The 24368-nt window shown below is 40.4% G+C and overlaps 1 protein-coding gene across 6 annotated transcripts in view; it reads right to left on the bottom strand.

Annotated features, from left to right (window-relative positions):
- LOC139750254 (uncharacterized) overlaps window positions 1-24368 on the bottom strand; it is a 48426-nt gene that overhangs the window by 2251 nt on the left and 21807 nt on the right. For all 6 annotated transcript variants that reach the window (XM_071664792.1, XM_071664795.1, XM_071664793.1 and 3 more), the window contains exons 5-7: window positions 19730-19872; window positions 9951-10148; window positions 9282-9416 (exon numbers count right to left, since the gene is read on the bottom strand). In XM_071664792.1, the coding sequence (XP_071520893.1) occupies window positions 9282-9416; window positions 9951-10148; window positions 19730-19872 (476 nt within the window). The remainder of the gene's footprint in view (window positions 1-9281; window positions 9417-9950; window positions 10149-19729; window positions 19873-24368) is intronic.

The following is a 24368-nucleotide window of genomic DNA, read 5'->3' as shown; positions in this document are numbered from 1 at the left end:
GCGCACAACTCTATCCATAGCCCACGCCTCGCAACCATACAACATTGTTGGAACCACTATTCCTTCAAACATACCCATTTTTGCTTTCCGGGATAATGTTCTCGACTTCCACACATTTTTCAAGGCTCCCAAAATTTTTGCCCCCTCCCCCACCCTATGATCCACTTCCGCTTCCATGGTTCCATCCGCTGACAGATCCACTCCCAGATATCTAAAACACTTCACTTCCTCCAGTTTTTCTCCATTCAAACTCACCTCCCAATTGACTTGACCCTCAACCCTACTGTACCTAATAACCTTGCTCTTATTCACATTTACTCTTAACTTTCTTCTTCCACACACTTTACCAAACTCCGTCACCAGCTTCTGCAGTTTCTCACATGAATCCGCCACCAGCGCTGTATCATCAGCGAACAACAACTGACTCACTTCCCAAGCTCTCTCATCCCCAACAGACTTCATACTTGCCCCTCTTTCCAAGACTCTTGCATTTACCTCCCTAACAACCCCATCCATAAACAAATTAAACAACCATGGAGACATCACACACCCCTGCCGCAAACCTACATTCACTGAGAACCAATCACTTTCCTCTCTTCCTACACGTACACATGCCTTACATCCTCGATAAAAACTTTTCACTGCTTCTAACAACTTGCCTCCCACACCATATATTCTTAATACCTTCCACAGAGCATCTCTATCAACTCTATCATATGCCTTCTCCAGATCCATAAATGCTACATACAAATCCATTTGCTTTTCTAAGTATTTCTCACATACATTCTTCAAAGCAAACACCTGATCCACACATCCTCTACCACTTCTGAAACCACACTGCTCTTCCCCAATCTGATGCTCTGTACATGCCTTCACCCTCTCAATCAATACCCTCCCATATAATTTACCAGGAATACTCAACAAACTTATACCTCTGTAATTTGAGCACTCACTCTTATCCCCTTTGCCTTTGTACAATGGCACTATGCACGCATTCCGCCAATCCTCAGGCACCTCACCATGAGTCATACATACATTAAATAACCTTACCAACCAGTCAACAATACAGTCACCCCCTTTTTTTATAAATTCCACTGCAATACCATCCAAACCTGCTGCCTTGCCGGCTTTCATCTTCCGCAAAGCTTTTACTACCTCTTCTCTGTTTACCAAATCATTTTCCCTAACCCTCTCACTTTGCACACCACCTCGACCAAAACACCCTATATCTGCCACTCTGTCATCAGACACATTCAACAAACCTTCAAAATACTCATTCCATCTCCTTCTCACATCACCACTACTTGTTATCACCTCCCCATTTACGCCCTTCACTGAAGTTCCCATTAATAATAATAATAATAATAATATTAACAATAATAATAATAATAATCGCTACCTCGCTGAGGCGGGAAATGGCGAATAGTATGAAAGAAAGAATAATAATAATAATAATAACAATTACATTTATATTTTATTTATTCATCATACTTAACCGCCATCTCCCGCGTTAGCGAGGCGAGGTAATGCAAGGAAACAGATGAGGAATGGCCCAACCCAACCATATACACATATATATATATAAACGCCTACACACGAACATACACATACATGTACATTTCAAATGTATACATACAGACATATACACAAGTGCATATTCATACTTGCTGCCTTCATCCATTCCTGTCGCCACCTCGCCAGGGAGTTGGAAAACCTTCCCTCCAGTTTTTTACTTTTCCAAAAGAAGGAACAAAAAAGGGGGCCAAGTGAGGATTTTCCCTCTTAGGCTCAGTCCTCTGTTCTTAACGCTACCTCATTAATGTAGGAAATGATGAATTTGTAAGGAAAAAAATAATATTTTATTATACTTAATCGCTGTTTCCTGTGTCAAGTGAGGCAGCGCCAGGAAACAGATGGAGAATGGCCCATCCACTCATATACACATATATATACATAAATGCCCATACACACACACATATATATATACATATACACATAAAGTGTTTTAGATATCTGGGAGTGGATCTGGCAGCGGATGGAACCATGGAAACAGAAGTGGATCACAGGGTGGGGGAGGGGGCGAAAATTCTGGGAGCCTTGAAGAATGTGTGGAAGTTGAGAACATTATCTCGGAAAGCAAAAATGGGTATGTTTGAAGGAATAGTGGTTCCAACAATGTTATATGGTTGCGAGGCGTGGGCTATGGATAGAGTTGTGCGCAGGAAGATGGATGTGCTGGAAATGAGATGTTTGAGGACAATGTGTGGTGTGAGGTGGTTTGATCGAGTAAGTAACGTAAGGGTAAGAGAGATGTGTGGAAATAAAAAGAGCATGGTTGAGAGAGCAGAAGAGGGTGTTTTGAAATGGTTTGGGCACATGGAGAGAATGAGTGAGGAAAGATTGACCAAGAGGATATATGTGTTGGAGGTGGAGGGAACGAGGAGAAGTGGGAGACCAAATTGGAGGTGGAAAGATGGAGTGAAAAAGATTTTGTGTGATCGGGGCCTGAACATGCAGGAGGGTGAAAGGAGGGCAAGGAATAGAGTGAATTGGAATGATGTGGTATACTGGGGTTGATGTGCTGTCAGTGGATTGAATCAGGGCATGTGAAGCGTCTGGGGTAAACCATGGAAAGCTGTGTAGGTATGTATATTTTGCGTGTGTGGATGTATGTATATACATGTGTATGGGGGTGGGTTGGGCCATTTCTTTCGTCTGTTTCCTTGCGCTACCTCGCAAACGCGGGAGACAAAAAAAAAAAAAAACATATATATATACATATATACAGACATATAAATATATACACATGCACATATTCATATTTGCTTGCCTTCATCCATTCCCGGCGCAATCCTACCCCACAGGAAACAGAATCGCTACCCTCTGCTTTGGCAAGGCAACTCCAGGAACTACATATACTCACATACACACACACACATATATTTTACTTTATTACATTTATTATACTTAGTCACTGTCTCCCATGATAGCGAGGTAGTGCAAGGAAACAGACGAAAGGATGGCCCAACCCACCCACATACACATGTATATGCATAAATGCCCACATAAATACCTATACATTTCACCATATACATATATATATATACTACCTATTTTCTTTTTATTATACTTTGTCACTGTCTCCTGCGTTAGCAATGTAGCGCAAGGAAACAGATGAAAGAATGGCCCAACCCACCCAAATACACATGTATATACATACACGGCCACACACGTACATATACATACCTATACATTTCAATGTATACATATATATACATACACAGACATATACATATATACACACGTACATAATTCATACTTGCCGCCTTTATTCATTCCCGTCGCCACCCCGCCACACATGAAATGACAACCCCCTCCCCCCGCATGCGTGCAAGGCAGTGCTAGGAAAAGACAACAAAGGCCACATTCATTCACACTCAGTCTCTAGCTGTCATGTGTATGCACCGAAACCAAAGCTCCCTTTCCACATCCAGGCCCCACGAAGCTTTCCATGGTTAACCCCAGATGCTTCGCATGCCCTCGTTCAAATCACTGACAACACATCGACCCTGGTATACCACATCGCTCCAATTCATTCTATTCCTTGCACGCCTTTCACCCTCCTGTATGTTCAGGCCCCAACAGCTCAAAATCTTTTTCTCCACCCCTCTACCTCCAATTTGGTCTCCCACTTCTCCTCGTTCCCTCCACCTCTGACACATATATCCTTTTTGTCAATCTTTCCTCACTCATTCTCTCCATGTGTTTCAATACACCCTCTTCTGCTCTCTCAACCCACTCTTTTACCATACATCTCTCTTACCCTTTCATTACTTACTCGATCAAACCACCTCACACCACATATTGTCCTCAAACATTTCATTTCCAACACATCCATCCTCCTCCACACAACCCTATCTATAGCCCATGCCTCGCAATCATATAACATTGTGGGAACCACTATTCCTTCAAAACATACCCAATTTTGCTCTTCAAGATAACGTTCTTGCCTTCCACACATTCTTCAACGCTCCCAGAACCTTCGCCCCCTCCCCCAACCTGTGACTCACTTTCACTTTCATGGTTCCATCTGCTAAGTCCACTTCCAGATATCTAAAACACCACTTCCTCCAGTTTTTCTCCATTCAAACTTACCTCCCAATCAACTTGTCCCTAAGCTCTACTGAACCTAATATCCTTGCACTTGCTCTTACTCACAATTACTCTCAGCTTTCTTCTTTCACACACTTTACCAAACTCAGTCATCATCTTCTGCAGTTTCTCACCTGAATCAGCCACCAGTGCTGTATCATCAGTGAACAACAACTGACTCACTTCCCAAGCCCTCTCATCCACAACAGACTGCATACTTGTCCCTCTTTCCAAAACTCTGTATTCACTTCCCTAACAACACTATCCATAAGCAAATCAAACAACCATGGAGACATCATACACCCCTGGAACAAACTGACAATCACCGGGATTGAAGCACTTTCCTCTCTTCCTACTCGTACACATGCCTTATATTCTCGATAAAAACTTTTCATTGCTTCTAGTAACTTACCTATAACACCATATACTCTTAATAACTTCCACAGAGCATCTCTATCAACTCTATCATATGCCTTCTGCAGATCCATAAATGCTACATACAAATCCATTTGTTTTTCTAAGTATTTCTCACATACATTCTTCAGAGCAAACACCTGAACCACACATCCTCTACCACTTCTGAAACACACTCACTCAGCTGCTCCCAAAACATTTGCCTCTCATGAGCTTTCTTCTCATGACCAGGTGCATAGGCACCAATAATCGCCTATCTCTCTCCATCCACTTTCAGTTTTACCGATATCAATCTTGAGTTTACTTTCTTACCCTCTATCACATACAAATCCATCTGTCTTCTAAGTATTTCTCACACATATTCTTCAAAGCAAACACCTGATCCACACATCCTCTGCTACTTCTGAAATCTTACTGCTCCTCCCTAATCAGATGCTCTGTACATGCCTTCATCCTCTTAATCAATAGCCTCCCATACAATCTACCAGGTTCACTCAAGAAACTTATACCTCTATAGTTTGAACACTCACCTTTACCTTCATACAATGGCACTAAATAAGCATTCCGCCAATCCAAAGGCATTTCACCACGATCCATACATATGTTGAATATCCTTACCAACCAATCAACAACACAGTCACTCCCTTTCTTAATAAATTCAACTGCAATGCCATCCACTCCTGCCACCTTACCACATTTCATCTCTAGCAAGGTTTTCACCTCCTCTTCTCTCTTCACCAAACCACTCTCTGTGACTCTCTCTCACTTCGCACACCACACCAACAAAACACTACATCTGCCACTCTGTCATCAAAGACATTTACATCTACCACTCTGTCATCAAACACATTTAAAATCATTCAAAATACTCACTTCATCACTACATGTTATCGCTTCCTCTTTTACCTCCTGCACTGACATTCCTATTTGTTCTCTCACTTTTCACATTATTTATCTCCTTCCAAAACATCTTTTTATTCTCCTTACAGCTTAATGATGCTCTTTCATCTAAACTCTCATTTGCCTTTTTTTTTTTTTCAAACCCCTGCACCTTCCCCTTGACCTCCTGCTGCTTTCTCTTATACATCTAATCATATGCACTCCTTCCCTATATGTGCTGCCCAAACACTACTCTTTCCTCTTTCACATGCAACTTTACTTCACAGAATTTCCTTTGCAAGAACACCTACTCTCAGCTCTTTCTGGAAACCTCTACAAATCTTCACCCCCGCCTCCACAAGATTGTGATCAGACATCCCACCAGCTGCCCATCTCAGCACAGTTACATCTAAAAGTCTCTCTTTTACATGTCTATCAATCAATATGTAATCTACTAATGCCCAATGACCATCTCTTCTACTCACATAGTATACTTGTGTCTATCCCTCTTTTTAAATAAGTATTCCCAATCACCAGTCAATTTTAAGAACACATCTCCACAAGCTTTTCACCATTTTCATTTATAACACTGAATAATCAATGCACATCAGTTACACCCTCAACTACCATGTAACTTATCTTTGCATTTAAATTACCCATCACTAATAATTGGTCTCGTGACCAAAACTGCTGATGCACTCACTCAGCTGCTCCCAAAATACTTGACCCTCATGATCTTTTTCATGGCCACATCAATCTGGAATCTACCTCCTTACACTGTCACACACTCCCACATTTCCTGCTTCAGCAGTGCTACTCCTTCCTTAGCTTCTGTCCTCTCACCAAACACAGACCTTACTAATAAGACATTTCCAATCTATTCTTCCCCTTTACCCTTGAGCTTTGTTTCACTTAGAGCCAGAACATCCAGGTTTCTTTCCTGAAACATCTCATCTTGGTTACATCCACACACATTAAAACACCCCAGTCTAAACCTTTGAGGAGGATGAGTACTCTATGCTTGGTTCCTTTTCTGTTTCTTCTAGAAACTAAAAGTACAAGAAGAAGGTTTCTAGCCCCCACTCCCGCCCCCTTTAGTCGCCTTCTACGACATGCATGGAATACAAAGGTACTATTCTCTGACCCTTACCTTAGGGATAATTGAAAAGTATGATGAAAAAATCCCTTGCCAACTGGCTGCTAGGTTAATGCACATATTCTTATGAATCTCCTCAGAAGATGCCATCACATAATATTTATCAACACTATCACATTCATTTCTATGAACAAAGTAGTTTTCTATGAATCATAATACAAAAACTCAGTGCAAGTAAAAAATGGCAACAAATTTCACACTGAGTCATAAAAACCAGCTAAAAAAGTAGTTTCCACTGTGGCAAACATGTATATGGTGATGTTGAGCATGGTTGTGTAGCAAAATGTGCTGGACGATTATATCATACTTATTCTTGCAATTATGTAGTTGGGTAAAGTAAATCCTATATTGCCTTTTGCATTCTATTAATATATTCTTCAATGCTTTGAGAAGGAAAATATAAAAAATCTTGAAATTCCTGAATTTTTAGGGTAGGAAAATTTTTTTGTGGATGTTAAAAGGTTAAATGGAAGATCATCCTCCATCTTCACATGGCTCATGTTACATCATGACAGCTGTAATGAAACAATCACATCAAACCACATATACTAGAACACCGCTACAATAAAAAGTTGCATAAAAGTATGTATGTTAGCGTTTCAATTGTTTGCAGTGCTTAGGACTATGCCCAAAATAACAGAGAGTCTTTGAAAATAGCAAGAACAGTCTTCCTGTCTTCTTTACTTTCAAGACTATGTTTAAACAACTAATATCCTGCTTTTAACTCTTTTGATACCTATTTTTCTGACCTCCCAGGATACAAAAACCATTACCTTCTTTTGAATTAAGAGTAAGCCACTCCCCATTATCTTTCTTTGAATTAAGACCAAGACATTCCCAGTTCAGGAAAAACTACCCACCTGACCAATCTTAATTATGAAAAAAGTCTTAATGAATTAAGAGAAGCACTCCTTGTCTGGACTTTTTTTTTTTTAACCCAACTGGTCAATCATAATTATACAAAAGAGTCATTTACAGGATAAAGAGCACAACAAATTATCAAATATGAGTTAAGAATTCCTGTTTTAAGAAAAATACATTATATGAAAAATACATTATACTGGACTGACCAGTGTTAAGTACAGGTGGCAGGGGAACAGCAGGAGAATAACAACAGCACTACAGACACTGCAAGTCCTAAGAGAAGGAATGCCTCTTCTCACCAGGTCACTAGCTAGTTATTGAGACCTCAGGGCAGCTCCATTGTGTCATCCTTTGGGTACAGCTTGTGGAACTGAACTTAGAGATGCAAAATCATGAGTGCAGAGTGACATCAATAGTACCCTGCTATGTAAAGCATTAACTGACACCCTAGCACCAAAGGGTTTATAGCCAACATCCATCCTATCATTCTGAAACAACTGAGTAAATATTACCATTTGAACCATCTGAAACTTTGTTCTATTACATCATTATCCTTGAATCCTTTGCTAATTTCCATTTTTTAAAGTTTATCCATTAATTCAAGGATCTGCAGTATTGCTAGCCATATTCTATGTTTCACTGTAAAAAAGAGCATATGTCAAGGTTGAGTGCTTTACTGGCTTCATAAACTCGCTGAAACAACATCTGTCCTCCCGTAACACAATACAACAAAGTCTGGCAAGCTTCTTGCTCAACACTGATGGTGATACACTTTGGGAAGACTGATTCAATAATTTTGTCACAAAATTTTTTATTCACCATTTTTCATCTCTTCCTGTATCTCTGATACCAGTTTCCTTCAGGAACTCCATCAATGGGATAGCTACTGCAAAAGAGTCTCCATAACTGGTGAACTCTAGTGCTGCTTCTTGACCTTTAAGGCCTCACTCTTATCGGGCCAATGACAGAAGGCAACCCAAGCCCAGTGTTTTCAAAGGCTCCTACATCATGCTCTTGCTCAACATTCCAACCAGCTACTTTTACCTGATGCTCCAACCTAATGTTCTTACTAACTACATTTACCTAATGCTCCTGTCTAATGTTCCCACCTACTAAATCTATCTATGCTCATGTATAATGTTCCAACCTACTACATCTACCTATTGCTTCTACCACTTTGATAAAGAGCGGGGCTAGCACAGAGCACTCACCACAGGAAAATATAATCATACAGAATGGGCTGTGTCAGTTAAGTGTTATATATGACAAAGAGAGATTGCACATTTGTTGACAGAATGCCAGAAGTCCATGTGTGGGTGAGGCAGAAAGAAAAGACAGCAACCTGGGTCCAAAGAGTAAAACTTGACAACCACTGAAGAGCTGGTTCACTACACAGCCATCACTAACCCTCGTCAAATCCATGAAAAGAGCACTGGTAACACCTCTCTGGACATCTCTATCACTGTCAAAAATATGGCTCTTTGTGCCACCATCACTGTGAAATATCTTGAATCATTTCATACTTCTGTGAAACTGTGACTACTCTTGTACACAAAGGAGAGTGAATGCAAAGGTTTAGTACCTCTAAGTGTAATCTACAAGAAGCATGCATGAAGCTGTGTTACAGCAGTACTATAACCACAGGGTATCTGGCTATGGGTGATTGCATATGAATTTTTATGTGAACATTTGTTCTAATATCTGTTTTAACAGTCTGTAATCAAGGGTGAATATCAAATAACCTATAAATTCCTTAACAGGCAAAAGTAAATAAAGTAGTATTACCAAAACTATTACCCTATGTTGTGAAACTTACAGGGTGAGAGATGGGTGAGGGTGGAAATATTTCCAATGGCCACTCGCTTCAGGTGTGCAGATTTAATACCAAATCTATTCTTCCACTGTTGACCAGCTATGATTACCTTTGCTAACATCATTACATTACGTGTACCTGTATCAATACAAAAAAGATTATGTTAGGTGGTAAACACTCCATGATACCAATTATATAAAATTTGTTAAATAAACTGTTATAGTAGTTTCATCTATACCTGTTCTCAAAGTAACGAAAGTATCCTTCCCTAAACACTAATAGCAATGTAGAGGAGATATCACCACCTACGACATTAATAAATAAACTCAACCAGTAAATGTAATGATGAAATTATTGTTCTACAGTATCTATGGAACCATACAGTAATAATCATTCTGCAAGTTTAAACTCCAACCTATATTTACTTGATATCAAATTACTTTCATCTGTAGTCACAGATAAAGTTAAAGTATCAATGCAACTGAGGACAATAAATACGGCATGACCATGTGACTTGTACAAGGAATAATAAATTTCTCAGGCACCTTAAAAAACCTAAATAAATTCAATCTCCCAATAAATTCAACTGAATTATTACTTTCTACGAAGTAATAAGAAAATATGTATCATTTTATGAAAAAATAAACTCTCCTTAAAACATATATAACTTACCATTATCTTTCAGGATGATATCCCTTTCTAGTAATGCAAAACTGGTGGTAAATGAAAGTGGAGATGTGCCAGCAGGGCCAAAAAGTGCAAAGTGGAATGCTGAATTCCCAGATGCTTCCAAGTTGCTGATTATTTTCTGCAGTTCAGGTTCCAGGCTTCCAAATGACACCAGTCCATCCACTACTTTCCACTTATCACCTGTGGTATGACTATAATGAACAATCATACATAATAAAATATCTGGAAATAATCATCTAAAGAAAAACTTTTTGTGACAAAGGCTTTATTTTTGTACTTTAACACATACTAACTAAAAAGACATGCTATGGTGGTCTTCCCTATTCAGCCAGAGTCTAATATCTAAAAGCAAAGCTGCCTATACACTGGATATACCATTCCTAAGTAAATGAATTCTGAATTGGGCAAATTCAAATTAAAAACCACCCCAGCCAAACCAAACTAAACACTATCTACAACTTATTTAAGTGTCATCTTATAAACTATGACAAATGGTAATCTGTGGAAGAGAATGGAACAAAGAACCTCCTAGTTAAAGTTTCAGAAACAATAGGTAGATCATGGACCCTTAAAGCAATCTATAAGGGGTAAATAACAAGTAAAAATGCTTTTTTATTGAATACAATTCTCTGAAAAGATCTAATGAAACAGAATGACTATCTAACTCCTGCCATGAGACTGTGACATCATCTCACCCACATGCCAAAATATTCTAACTGGTAGATTTCAACGTTCACCATAGGGAATGATTGAATTCCTCCCATATGGATGGTGAAGGGATTGAAGCCCTCATGTTCTCCATTCTCAAAGATTTAGAGAAAATTATCTCCTATCCTAACCATATTCCTGACCAATGTGACCACTCTTCAAATATTCTGGATTGTTTTTCACCTGTAGTTCATCCCACTGTAAATACACAATCTCACCCTCAATTGATTCGTCTGATTACACTCTCATAAATGTATCTATTCTAACAGCACCTCCCCCTCCAGTATCCCCCTGAATATGATGAATTACATAGCTTCTTTTATGACTTTCTCAAGGTAAATTACTGTCTTTTATATGATGATGGTTCTGTCTGCCAAATGCATAGTAGAGGTTATTCTTGCAGGAATGGAAGCATCGATCCCCTCTTCCTCCAATTCATCATTCAACCCTAGCTGTTCTAAGGCCATTCAGGCAAAGGATCAGATCAGGCTTGGAAAAATCTCCTTCCTCTGGCTCCCTTTCAGCTTTTATCACTGCCTGTAATCGCTGCAAGCATGTTATCTGTGAGGCGAAGTGTTCCTTTATTCAAAGGAAGTGCGATAGCGTCTCCTTGATATCCATTGATAGTTCTTTTTGGTCTTTAGCGAAGGCATCTCTAACAACTTCTGTCACTCTACCTTTCCTTCACTTTTCCGTTCTGATGATACTATTGCTGTCTCTCCCAGAAACAAAGCAGCTCTCTCTGGTTTCCGTTTCTTTCTCCTCTAACTCCACCTTGGATGACTCCAACATTCCTTCACCCCCTGATGCTCCTCTTACTAATCCTATGCCTCTTCCCGTAATCTCTTTTCGGACTGTCAAAAAAGCGCTTCTTTCACACAAGCAAGGCTTATGGTCCTGAAAGGGTGGCCTCTGAACTTGCACTTGTACTTGCTTGTCTGTTCCATTTCTGTTTAAAAACCAAAACTTTTCCTTCTCCTTGGAAACATGAATTGATACATCCCATCCCTAAGAAGGGTGACTGCTTTGACCCCTCAAAATATCATCCTATTGCTTTGACATCTACTAATTCCAAAGTTTCTGAATCCCTCCTCAACTCCCATATCCTTAAACACCTCGAAATTCAGTCTTCTCTCTGATCACCAGTATGGCTTCCGTATGGCGTGATCCACTGAGAGATTTTGGGGAGTCATGTGTAGCTGCCCTTTTGGCTTCCCTCTCTCACTTTGCTCCTTCATATCTAGCTTACTTTTGAACCAATCTATATCTATGGTTGTTGATGGATCAGCCTCCTTCCTTTTCTCCATCAATAGTGGTGTCCCTTAAGGTTCTGTCCTATTCTCTACACTTTTTCTACTTTTTTCAACAATTTCCTCTCCTCCACAAATAATCCAATGCACTCATACACTGATGACTCAACACTGCATTCATCCCCATCCTTCAATTCTGCTCCCTCTTCTCTCACTTGGTGTGCATCTTGTCATGACACAGCTTCCTCAATAAACTCAGACTTGATATCTCAGTGGGGTGCACAAAATCTTGTTATATCTAACGCCTCCAAGGATTAGTTTCTGCCCACCTCTCTATCGAAAGTTCACAACTCTCATCTCTTCTTTGACAGTACTGTAATTCCACCTCTTGCCTCAATGAAAATACTTGGTATTACTGTAACATCCACTCCTTGGAAACCCCACATTATAGGAACAGCTAGCTCTGAATCTAAGAAACTGGGTGTCCTGTTTAGATATCAAAACTTCTCCTGAACAGTTGTTCATTCATACAAGAGACTGATTCATCATTGTATGGAGTACTGCTCTCACATTAGGGATGGTTCTTACTCTGCATCTTTACCTGACAAAGTTGAAAGTGGTCCGACTTGTAAACTATCCTAGGATAACTTCCAAATTTGACCCCTCTGCTCTATGCTGCAATGTTGGTTAACTTCCCCCTTCAATGCTTGTTCCTGGTCCACTTTCTTATATATAGGTATGACATTTGCCCTTTCCCAATCCCCTGGCACTATGCCTCTTCCCAGTGACATCTTGAACAGTTATTCAAGTGCCCCAGTGACATCTTGAACAGTTATTCAAGTGGTCTATCAAGCTTATCCACACACCGTTTTATTATATATGAAATTTTATCAGGTTCATGAACCTTGTATGGATCATGTCCCTTTAGTATCATTAATATCTTTTCAAGAATCTCAATGATTTCCTAAATTTTCTCCCCATTCCATCTCACAGGTGATGGGGCTACAGTGTCTTCCAAAGTGAAACACCTTTAGGACTTGCTATTCAGTACCTCTCATATCCTCCAATCATCCTCTACAATATTTCCCTCTGAAACCCTTGGCCAAATTTCGTGCTTATTAAGTGATAAGTGGCCATCGATTACTTCATGATATAGTTCTGGATTTCCAGCTGCCTTGTCCACAATATTCTTTTAAATTTCTTTGTTTCTCTTTTCTTACTCTGCTATACCCGTTCCATGCTCTTCCATACCTAGCAAATGCTAGCTGGCTGGAATGTCATCTATATCTTTGCCAATGTACATCTTGAAGCTCCTTTGTTATGACATGCTTTTAGAAACCATTCCTTTCTCTTTCTTACCATTCCCTCTGTATTTGAAGTTTGATGCACCCATACTGCTACTCCTTCACTGAAAATTTCAAAGAACCTCTCAACACAGTGCTTAGGTTTCTGGCTACTGAATTCTCTTTCCTAATCTATGTTACAACAGAAATTGTTGAGGTTTGTGTAGTTTCCATTATGATATCTCCTCTTTATTTCCTCTCTCACCTCTGCTCTTATAATGTCCTCTTTTACCATATATTCAAACTTGATCACTTCGTCCAAATAGATATATATTGTATATATCATTCTCAATATCCATGCTAGTATGAATGAAGATAAGATCTAATAATGATGGTGTATTAGCCCCTCTCATCCTAGTATACTCCAAGACATGCTGGTACACGAAATCTTCCTGTGCCCTAAAAACTTGAGAGCCCATGAATACCTATCACCACAAGAATCCAAATTTCCTGTCTATATCTTTATAATTGAAATCTCCCATTATCAGTACTTTACCATCTCTAAGAAGTGAATATTTCACTTTTTCACCCTGACTGTTACTTCAATGTATCATTTATTTATTTCATTTATTATACTTTGTTGCTGTCTCCCATGTTAGTGAGGAAGTGCAAGGAAACAGATGACAGAATGGTCCAACCCACCCCCATACACATGTATATACATACACGTCCACACATGCACATATACATACCTATATATCTCAACGTATACATACATATATACACAGGCATATACATATATACACATGTGCATAATTCATAATGTCTGCCTTTATTCATTCCCAATGCCAACCTGACATGCATGAAACGACAACCCCCTTCCCAAGCATGTGCACAAGGGAGCACTAAGAAAAGACAACAAAGGCCATATTCGTTCACACTCAGTCTCTAGCTGTCATGTATAATGCACCAAAACCACAGCTCACTTTCCACATCCAGGCCCCACAAAACTTTCCATGGTTTACCCCAGACGCTTTACATGCCCTGGTTCAATCCACTGACAGCACGTCGACTCCGGTATACCACATCGTTCCAATTCACTCTTATTCCTTGCACGCCTTTCACCCTCCTGCATGTTCAGGCCCCGATCATTCAAAATCTTTTTCACTCCATCTTTCCACCTCCAATTTGGTCTCCCACTTTTCCTCGTTCCCCCCACCTCTGACACATATATATCCTCTTTGTCAATCTTTCCTCACTCATTCTCGCCATGTGACCAAACCATTTCAAAACACCCTCTTCTGCTCTCTCAACCACACTCTTTTTATTACCACACATCTCTCTTACCCTTTCATTACTTACTCAATCAAACCACCTCACACCACATGTTGTCCTCAAACATCTCATTTCCAACACATCCACCCTCCTCCGCACAGCTCTATCTATAGCCCATGCCTCGCGACCATATCACAATGTTGGAACCACTATTCCTTCAAACATACCCATTTCTGCTTTCCTGAGATAACGTTCTTGCCTTCCACACATTTTTCAACGCTCCCAGACCTTTCACCCCCTCCCCCACCCTATGACTCCCTTCTGCTTCCATGGTTCCATCCACTGCCAAATCCACTCCCAGATGTCTAAAACACTTCACTTCCTCCAGTTTTTCTCCATTCAAACTTACCTCCCAATTGACTTGACCCTCAACCCTACTGTACCTAATAACCTTGCTCTTATTCACATTTACTCTCAGCTTTCTTCTTTCACACACTTTACCAAACTCAGTCACCAGCTTCTGCAATTTCTCACCCGAATCAGCCACCAGTGCTGTATCATCAGCGAACAACAACTGACACACTTCCCAAGCTCTCTCATCCACAACAGATTGCATACTTGCCACTCTCTCCAAAACTCTTGCATTCACCTCCCTAACAACCCCATCCATAAACAAATTAAACAACCATGGAAACATCATGCAACCCTGCTGCAAACCGACATTCTCTGAGAACCAATCACTTTCCTCTCTTCCTACTCGTACACATGCCTTACATCCTCGATAAAAACTTTTCACTGCTTCTAACAACTTGCCTCCCACACCATATATTCTTAACACCTTCCACAGAGCATCTCTATCAACTCTATCATATGCCTTCTGCAGATCCATAAATGCTACATACAAATCCATTTGCTTTTCTAGGTATTTCTCACATACATTCTTCAAAGCAAAAACACCTGATCCACACATCCTCTACCACTTCTGAAACCACACTGCTCTTCCCCAATCTCATGCTCTGTACATGCCTTCACCCTCTCAATCAATACCCTCCCATATAATTTCCCAGGAATACTCAACAAACTTATACCTCTGTAATTTGAGCACTCACCTTTATCCCCTTTGCCTTTGTACAATGGCACTATGCAAGCATTCCCCCAATCTTCAGGCACCTCACCATGAATCATACATACATCAAATAACCTTACCAACCAGTCAACAACACAGTCACCCCCTTTTTTGATAAATTCCACTACAATACCATCCAAACCTGCTGCCTTGCTGGCTTTCATCTTCCGCAAAGCTTTTACTACCTCTTCTCTGTTTACCAAATCATTCTCCCTAACCCTCTCACTTTGCACACCACCTCAACCAAAACACCCTATATCTGCCACTCTATCATCAAACACATTCAACAAACCTTCAAAATACTCACTCCATCTCCTTCTCACATCACCACTACTTGTTATCACCTCCCCATTAGCCCCCTTCACTGATGTTCCCATTTGTTCCCTTGTCTTACGCACTTTATTTACCTCCTTCCAAAACATCTTTTTATTCTCCCTAAAATTCAATGATACTCTCTCATCCCAACTCTCATTTGCCCTCATTTTCATCTCTTGCACCTTTCTCTTGACCTCCTGCCTCTTTCTTTTATACATCTCCCACTCATTTGCATTATTTCCCTGCAAAAATCGTCCAATTGCCTCTCTCTTCTCTTTCACTAATAATCTTACTCTTTCATCCCACCACTCACTACCCTTTCTAATCTGCCCACCTCTCATGCTTCTCATGCCACAAGCATCTTCTGCACAAGCCATCACAGCTTCCCTAAATACATCAATGTTTTCTTTTCTTTCAAACTATTCGCCATTTCCCGCGTTAGCGAGGTAGCGTTAAGAACAGAGGACTGGGCCTTTGAGGGCATATCCTCACCGGGCCCCCTTCTCTGTTCCATCTTTTGGAAAATTAAAAAAAAAAGCGAGAGGGGAGGATTTCCAGCCCCCGCTCCCTCCCCTTTTAGTCGCCTTCTACGACACGCAGGAAATACGAGGGAAGTATTCTTTCTCCCCTATCCCCAGGGATAATATACATATATATTTTTTTTTTCTTTTTTTGCTTTGTCGCTGTCTCCCGCGTTTGCAAGGTAGCGCAAGGAAACAGACGAAAGAAATGGCCCAACCCACCCCCATACACATGTATATACATACGTCCACACACGCAAATATACATACCTACACAGCTTTCCATGGTTTACCCCAGACGCTTCACATGCCTTGATTCAATCCACTGACAGCACGTCAACCCCGGTATACCACATCGCTCCAATTCACTCTATTCCTTGCCCTCCTTTCACCCTCCTGCATGTTCAGGCCCTGATCACACAAAATCTTTTTCACTCCATCTTTCCACCTCCAATTTGGTCTCCCTCTTCTCCTCGTTCCCTCCACCTCCGACACATATATCCTCTTGGTCAATCTTTCCTCACTCATTCTCTCCATGTGCCCAAACCATTTCAAAACACCCTCTTCTGCTCTCTCAACCACGCTCTTTTTATTTCCACACATCTCTCTTACCCTTACGTTACTTACTCGATCAAACCACCTCACACCACACATTGTCCTCAAACATCTCATTTCCAGCACATCCATCCTCCTGCGCACCACTCTATCCATAGCCCACGCCTCGCAACCATACAACATTGTTGGAACCACTATTCCTTCAAACATACCCATTTTTGCTTTCCGAGATAATGTTCTCGACTTCCACACATTCTTCAAGGCTCCCAGAATTTTCGCCCCCTCCCCCATCCTATGATCCACTTCCGCTTCCATGGTTCCATCCACTGCCAGATCCACTCCCAGATATCTAAAACACTTTACTTCCTCCAGTTTTTCTCCATTCAAACTCACCTCCCAATTGACTTGACCCTCAACCCAACTGTACCTAATAACCTTGCTCTTATTCACATTTACTCTTAACTTTCTTCTTTCACACACTTTACCAAACTCAGTCACCAGCTTCTGCAGTTTCTCACATGAATCAGCCACCAGTGAACAACAACTGACTCACTTCCCAAGCTCTCTCATCCCCAACAGACTTCATACTTGCCCCTCTTTCCAAAACTCTTGCATTCACCTCCCTAACAACCCCATCCATAAACAAATTAAACAACCATGGAGACATCACACACCCCTGCCGCAAACCTACATTCACTGAGAACCAATCAATTTCCTCTCTTCCTACACGTATACATGCCTTACCTCCTCGATAAAAACTTTTCACTGCTTCTAACAACTTGCCTCCCACACCATATATTCTTAATACCTTCCACAGAGCATCTCTATCAACTCTATCATATGCCTTCTCCAGATCCTTAAATGCTACATACAAATCCATTTGCTTTTCTAAGTATTTCTCACATACATTCTTCAAAGCAAACACCTGGCAGATATAGGGTGTTTTGGTCGAGGTGGTGTGCAAAGTGAGAGGGTTAGGGAAAATGATTTGGTAAACAGAGAAGAGGTAGTAAAAGCTTTGCGGAAGATGAAAGCCGGCAAGGCAGCAGGTTTGGATGGTATTGCAGTGGAATTTATTAAAAAAGGGGGTGACTGTATTGTTGACTGGTTGGTAAGGTTATTTAATGTATGTATGACTCATGGTGAGGTGCCTGAGGATTGGCGGAATGCGTGCATAGTGCCATTGTACAAAGGCAAAGGGGATAAGAGTGAGTGCTCAAATTACAGAGGTATAAGTTTGTTGAGTATTCCTGGTAAATCATATGGGAGGGTATTGATTGAGAGGTTGAAGGCATGTATATTATATATATATATATATATATATATATATATATATATATATATATATATATATATATATATATATATATAATATATATATATTTTTTTTTTTTTTTTTTTTTTTATACTTTCTCGCTGCCTCCCGCGCCCGCGAGGCAGCGCAAGGAAACAGACGAAAGAAATGGTCCAACCCACCCTCATACACATGTATATACATACACGTCCACACACGCAAATATAATACCTACACAGCTTTCCATGGTTTACATCAATGTTATCTTTGTATATTTGTTCCAATTAGTTGCAATTTTGGAGGGATTATATACTAATAACACCATAATGCTATTCTTTTCCATAGTTACTATTCCCATTATATATTTTGAATAGGCCATCCTCCATTATTTCTTGAAACTTCAGACTCTCTTTTATTATGAAAGCTAATCCTCCCCCTCCTTTACATTCTCTTTCCTTTCTTGTTATCACATACCCATCTAGGCAGAACAAGTGAGAGATTATTTCTTCAGTAAGTTTAGTTTCCTCAACTCTAATAATATCAGCAGCACTTTCTCTTATTCATTCCTTGAATTCCAGTTCTTTACAACTAACTATTTACCCATCAACATTTGAATACATTACTTTCAATCTGACACTGTCATCTCCTTGGGATTCCCCTGTTTCCTTCCACTTCTGACATATATATACCCTCTTAGTCATCCCTTCCTTACTCATCCCCTCCACATGCTCAAATCATTTCAGAGCATTTCTATCATGCCTTTCATGTACTTTCTCCAGATTCATAAATTCTTTCTTTTTTTTTCTTTTAAACTATCCGCCATTTCCCGCATTAGCGAGGTAGCGTTAAGAACAGAGGACTGGGCCTTTGTGGAATATCCTCACCTGGCCCCCCTCTGTTCCTTCTTTTGGAAAATTAAAAAAAGAAAAAAAAAAGAAAACGAGAGGGGAGGATTTCCAGCCTCCTGCTCCCTCCCCTTTTAGTCGCCTTCTACGACATGCAGGGAATACGTGGGAAGTATTCTTCATCCCCTATCCCCAGGGATAAAGATTCATAAATGTCACTCATAAATCCATCTGTTTATATATTTGTCACACACATTCTTCAAAGCAAACATGTAATCCACGCACTGTAATCCAGAACCACATCGTCCTTCCCCAGTCTGATGCTCTGGGCATGCCACCATCCTCTCAATCACCACTTTTCCATACAACTTACCAGGTATACCAACAAACTTATACCTCAATAATTCGAGCACTCACCTTTGTTCCCCTTGCATTTATACTATGGCACTATACATGTGTTCTGCCAAGCCTCAGGCACCTTACACACAATGAAAATATCAATTAACCAATTGACAACACAATGTGCTCATTTCTTATGATATTCACTGGCAATAACATCGACTATTTAATAAAATAAGAGCCTATCTACCCTTAATTTGTGGGAGGACATCTACAATGTATTGACTCTGGTCATTTTCCTTCCTCAAAATGGCCCGTATGGCCTGCTTCCACGGTAGTAACTTGACCACCTTAAGCCCTGAGATTGTTGCACCTTGTAATGCAGAACACACACTGTAAAAGAAGATATCATGTATGTCAATCTCCAGTTACACAACTAAAATAAATAATAAACCTCTTGCAGAACTGACAGCATTTATAAAATGCATATTAACATAAATAATTTACGTATTTCTGCAAGGATGCATTTTGTATTTTCTACATAAAATAATACCAGCACTTACCATAAATGCTACAAATCCAACCAAAAGTTCAACTGAATTATCTATGGATTAATAGAAAACAAGGGATACTGAAGAACTAATACTGAAAAAATCATACTGAAGTGAGTCACCTGAAAGTTTTTATTGAAAATTTTTTTCTAAGTTCATAAAAAATTAAAATGCATGGGTATTTTCTGTGATTTTTTTTCATGCTTGAGTGCTGTTTCCAATGCTAGCAATGTAGCACCAGGAACAGAAGAAGAAAGGCCACATCCGCTCACATCCATTCTCTATCTGTCATGTGTATTGGACCAAAAACACAGCTCCCTATCCACAACCAGGACCCACAGAACTTTCCATTGTTTACCCCAGATGCTTTACATGCCCCAGATCAGTCTACTGAGAGCATGTCAATGCCATTATACCATATCATTCCATTTCACTCTACCCTGTGCATACCTTTCACCCTCCTGCATGTTCAGGTCCCAATCACTCAAAATCTTTTTCATTCCATTCTTCCATCTCCACTTTGGTCTCCCCGTTCTTCTTATTCCCTCCACTTCTGACAAATATATACTCTGTAAACCTCTCCTTTCATTCTCTCCATATGTCTGAACCATTTCAGCACACCCTCTTCTGCTCTCTCAACCATAGTCTTTCTATTACCACACCTCCCTCCTACCCTTTCATTACAACTCGATCAAATACCTCCCACCACACATTGACCTCAAATATTATATATCCAACACATCCACTCTCCTATGCACAGCCTTTTCAATAGCCCATGCCTTGCAACCATATAATATTGTTGGGACTACTATTCCTTCAAACATACTCATTTTTCCCCTCCCAGATAATGTTCTCTCTTTTCACATATTCTTCAGCACCCCCCCAGAACCTTCAACCCCTCTCCCATCCTATGACACTTCTGCTTCCATAGTTCCATTTACTGTCAGGTCCACTTCCATGAAACTAAAACACTTCAATTCCTCCAATTTTTCTCTATTCAAACTCACTTTCCAACTAACCATCCTGCGAAACCTATAAACCTTGCTTTTATTTACATTCACTCTCAACTTTCTCCTTTCACATACTCTTCCTAACTCAGTCATTAACTTTTGCAAATTTCTCATCTTATCTATTACCAGTGCTATATCATCCCCAACACACTGCATACTCTCCCCTCACATTTACTTCCCTCATCAACCCATCCACAATCAAACTGAACAAGCATTGTAATGTTTTAGATAGAGTGGCAGATATATAGGGTTTTGGTCAGGGTGGTGTGTGAAGTGAGAGGGTCAGGGAGAAGGGTTTGGTGAACAGAGAAGAGGTAGTGAAAGCTTTGTGAAAGATGAAGGCTGGCAAGGCGATGGGTTTGGAAGTATTTCAGAGGAATTTAAAAAAAAAAAAAGGGGTGACTGTGTTGTTGACTGGTTGGTAAGGATATTCAATGTATGACTGGATCATGAAGAAGTGCCTGAGGATTGGCAGAATGCATGCATAGTGACACTGTGCAAAGGCAAAGGGGATAAAGGTGAGTGCTTAAATTACAGAGGCATAAGTTCGTTGAGTATTCCTGAGAAATTATGGGAGGGTAATGACTGAGAGAGTAAAGGCATGTAAAGAGCATCAGATTGGGAAGAGCAATGTGGTTTCAGAAGTGGTAGAAATGTATGAGAAATACTTAGAAAAACAATCATGGATATGGAGAAAGCATATGATAGGGTGGATAGAGATGCTTTGTGGGAGGTAAGTTGCTAGAAACAGTGAGAAGTTTTTCTCAAGGATGTAAGGCATGTGTACAAAGAGGAAGAAAGAAAAGTGATTGGTTCCCAGTGAATGTCGGTGCGTGGCGGGGTGCGTGATGTATCCATAGTTGTTTAATTTGTTTATGGATGGGGTTGTTAGGGAGGTGAATGCAAGAGTTTTGGAGAGAGGGGCAAGTATGCAGTCTGTTCTGGATGATGGAGCTTGGGAAGTGAGTCAGTTGTTGTCCGCTGATGATACAGCACTGGTGGCTGATCCGGGTGAGAAACTGCAGAGGTTGGTGATTGAAGTTGGTAAAGTGTGTAAAAGGAGAAAGTTGAGAGTAAATGTGAATAAGAGCAAGGTTATTAAGTACAGTAGGGTTGAGGGACAAGTCAATTGGGAGGTAAGTTTGAATGGAGAAAAACTGGAGGAAGTGAAGTGTTTTAGATACCTGGGAGTGGATTTAACAGCAGATGGAACCATGGAAGTGGAAGCGAGTCACAGGGTGGGGGAGGGGGCGAAGGCTCTGGGAGTATTGAAAAATGTGTGGAAGGCAGAACATCATCTCGGAAAGCAAAAATGTTTATTTTTGAAGGAATAGTGGTTTCAACAATGTTATATGGTTGTGAGGCATGGGCTATAGATAGGGTTGTGTGGAGAAGGGTGGATGTGTTGGAAATGAGATGTTTAAGGACAATATGTGGTGTGAGGTGGTTTGATCGAGTAAGTAATGAAAGGGTAAGAGAGGTTTGTGGAAATAAAAAGAGTGTAGTTGAGAGAGCAGAAGTGGGTGTATTGAAATGGTTTGGTCACATGGAGAGAATAAGTGAGGAAAGACTGACAAAGAGGATATATGTGTCAAGAGGTGGAGGGAATGAGGAGAAATGGGAGACAAAATTGGAAGTGAAAGGATGGAGTGAAAACGATTTTGAGAGATCGGGGCCTGAACATGCAGGAGGGTGAAAGGCGTGTAAGGAATAGAGTGAATTGGAACGATGTGGTATACCAGGGTTGATGTGCTGTCAATGGATTGAACCAGGGTATGTGAAGTGTCTGGGCTAAACCATGGAAAGTTTTGTGGGGCCTAGATGTGGAAAGGGTGCTGTGGTTTTGGTGCATTACACATGACAGCTACAGACTGAGTGCAAACAAATGTGGCCTTTGTTGTCTTTTCCTAGCGCTACCTCGCACGTGTGCGAGGGGAGAGGGTGCCATTTCATGTGTGGCGGGGTGGCGATGGGAATGGCTGAGGGCAGCAAGTGGGAATATGTACATGTGTATAAATGCATTTGTCTGTGAATGTATATGTATGTATACAGTGAAATGTATAGGTATGTATATGTGCATGTGTGGGCGTGTATGTATAAACATGTGTATATGGGTGGGTTGGGCCACTTTTCATCTGTTTCTTTGCGCTACCTCGCTAACGTGGGAGACAGTGACAAAGTATAATAGAAAGTAAAAATAATGATTATAACAGTAATAATAGTGGACTGAACCAGAGCATGTGAAATGTCTCGGGTAAACCATGGAAAGGTCTTTGGGGCCTGGATCTGGACAGGGAGTTGTCGTTTTGGTGCATTACACATGACAGGTAGAGACTGAAAGTGAACTAATGTGGCCTTTCTAGTCTGTTTTCCTGGCACTACCTTGCTGAAGCAGGGGGAAGTGATGCTGTTTCGTGTGGGGCGTCGTGGCACTGGTAATAGATGAAGGTAAGCAAGTATGAATATGTACATGTGTATACATGTATATGTCTGTGTATGCATATGTATGTATATGTTAATATAAGCCACAAACTAATAACTAATGGCGGTAGATTCAAAACGTGCCAGACCACAGAGTGCTGGATCAGAGAGGTACAACCCGCAACGCAAATAATGAACACTTCTTTTTGTTTGTTTATTTCTCATATAAGATGAAAAAAATATCTGTAAAGTAACTAGTTATAAAATGGTTTAACAATTTTGCATTACCTCCTATACAATGAAGAAAACAGGGCACTGGATTATTGCCTAAGGAAATTAAATCTTGATCATGACATTTATACTATTGATTTTTTTTTATGTCGAAGGCTCCACTTACAGTCAAAAGTCCACATCAAGGCTGGGCCTTAATTAAAAAATAAAGAGGGTAATGAAACAGGAAAACAAGAAACATGCTAAAGTACTTACAAATTCTGGAAGTGAAAAACCTGTCTTTTAAAAAGTGTCAGGTCATAGTTACTGGGAAAGACATGAGAGGGTAGAGTGTTCCAAAGCCTTGAAAAGTATGGAAAGAAAACCATCCAAACAGCCCACCTTTGTGTTACCAACGGTAACACAGTAATCATGTGATGCAGCGAGTATTGTGTGGTCGAGCCAATGGCAGGGGCACACAAGCATCCAGCTCTCAGTGGCAAAAGCCAAGGTAATACCTACAGCCGAGGGAAAGTGAACATACCTTACAGCATAGGGTAAATGGGTAAATGAGTGTAGCACAACCTATGAGCTGTGGATGCCATTGAAAAAGGGTCATTAGGTAACACTCAGACCTTTCAAGATGGGGTCCTACATTTGTTAAGGATAATGCAAGAAGTTAACAGAATTGCCATCT

This window comes from Panulirus ornatus, chromosome 9 (genome assembly GCF_036320965.1).
Source record: "Panulirus ornatus isolate Po-2019 chromosome 9, ASM3632096v1, whole genome shotgun sequence".
NCBI lineage: Eukaryota > Metazoa > Arthropoda > Malacostraca > Decapoda > Palinuridae > Panulirus > Panulirus ornatus.
The sequence above is the reverse complement of the archived record's forward strand: the minus strand, read 5'-3'. Positions and strand labels throughout refer to the sequence as shown.